The sequence below is a fragment of the Morone saxatilis genome, unplaced genomic scaffold, assembly GCF_004916995.1.
Source record: "Morone saxatilis isolate NCDOM2014 unplaced genomic scaffold, NCSU_SB_2.0 Contig22, whole genome shotgun sequence".
Classification (NCBI taxonomy): domain Eukaryota; kingdom Metazoa; phylum Chordata; class Actinopteri; family Moronidae; genus Morone; species Morone saxatilis.
The window spans coordinates 22,256,960-22,258,116 of record NW_023339785.1 but is presented as its reverse complement, the minus strand read 5'-3'; the positions used below and the strand labels follow the sequence as shown (position 1 = coordinate 22,258,116).

General features: G+C 40.2%; 1 protein-coding gene across 2 annotated transcripts in view; it reads left to right on the top strand.

Moving 5' to 3' along the window:
* Positions 1-1,157, top strand: part of myot (myotilin) — a gene marked incomplete at its 5' end in the record, with an annotated part of 8,690 nt that overhangs the window by 1,410 nt on the left and 6,123 nt on the right. For both annotated transcript variants that reach the window (XM_035669916.1, XM_035669915.1), the window contains 1 exon segment: positions 380-417. In XM_035669916.1, coding sequence (XP_035525809.1) covers positions 380-417 — 38 coding nt within the window.

The window sequence follows — 1,157 nt, the reverse complement described above, 5'->3', positions numbered from 1 at the left end:
GTGCGTGCAGGATTGTTCTGTCAAAAAGCCTCTGTCGCTGTCGGGGCTTTGCACCTTCTATTCTCTCCTTCTTTCACACACAGCACCAACACACAACACGTGCATGCACACACACAGCTACACACGTCCTCTGAAGCCAACAAGGTTTGTCAGAGGCTATTTCTAGCCTGCTTTCTGAGAACGAGCCCCTTTCACTGGTGACAACAGGACCATTGTGTCAGAATACACATACATCACGCACAACACAACACACACCACGCACACACCAACAACACAGTTACCCTCCTGGGCATTTGGTCAAACGTGTGGATCAGTACGGTAAGTTTCAAGTTCAAAACCCTTTGATTACTCTGCTTACATTGATTTGCTTTCTGTATAGCCCGAGTCACCGGAAGGAAAACACACAGGTGGACTATGGTAAATACAATTTATGTATCAATATTGCTCATAATTATTAACCCATGAGTCCAGCTTTTACAGCATTTCCTCTCGAGATTCCCGCCCAGCATGGCAGTATTTACTCAATCTGTGCAGTTGTAAAATAAAATCAATCTTCAATCAAACAAAACAGGTGGATGCAAAATGATAATGGTCATTTAGCTTTTCAGGTTTGTCCAGCTCATAAATATTTGACACTTGGTGTTTCTCTCCATGTGAGTGTGGTAACTGAGCCTCAAGTTGCTCTGTGGACTGCACAATACTGTGTAGCTTTTGTCACAGAAGCAGTCATGTAAACAGTCATTTTAGTATTTTAGTTTCTTAATGTAGAAGTGTGATATTACATTACATTGGGCTGAGACAGGTTCATGTATTATTAGAGTGCACAGTGTTGTATATAAGTGAAATTTATTCACTTCCAACCCGATGGAAGATTGTTGCACCAAGGAATAACACGATTTAAAGCAAAGCTAAATTACATTTTGCTCTGTAGTGGGAACCACTGGTTGAATATAATAAGCAAAGAATGAATCATTTTCCTGCATTACACCATTTGAATGGGCTTCAAGGTAGAAATGGGAAGATGTTATATCTAAGGGTTGAAAATATTCGGGAAAGTATTTTTATTATCCCTAATGATAGCTTGTGTTTACCTAATCTCTACATTGTGGTGTGCCATAAATATTCCTAAATCTACTGAGTGTCTTACTCCAGCTGTC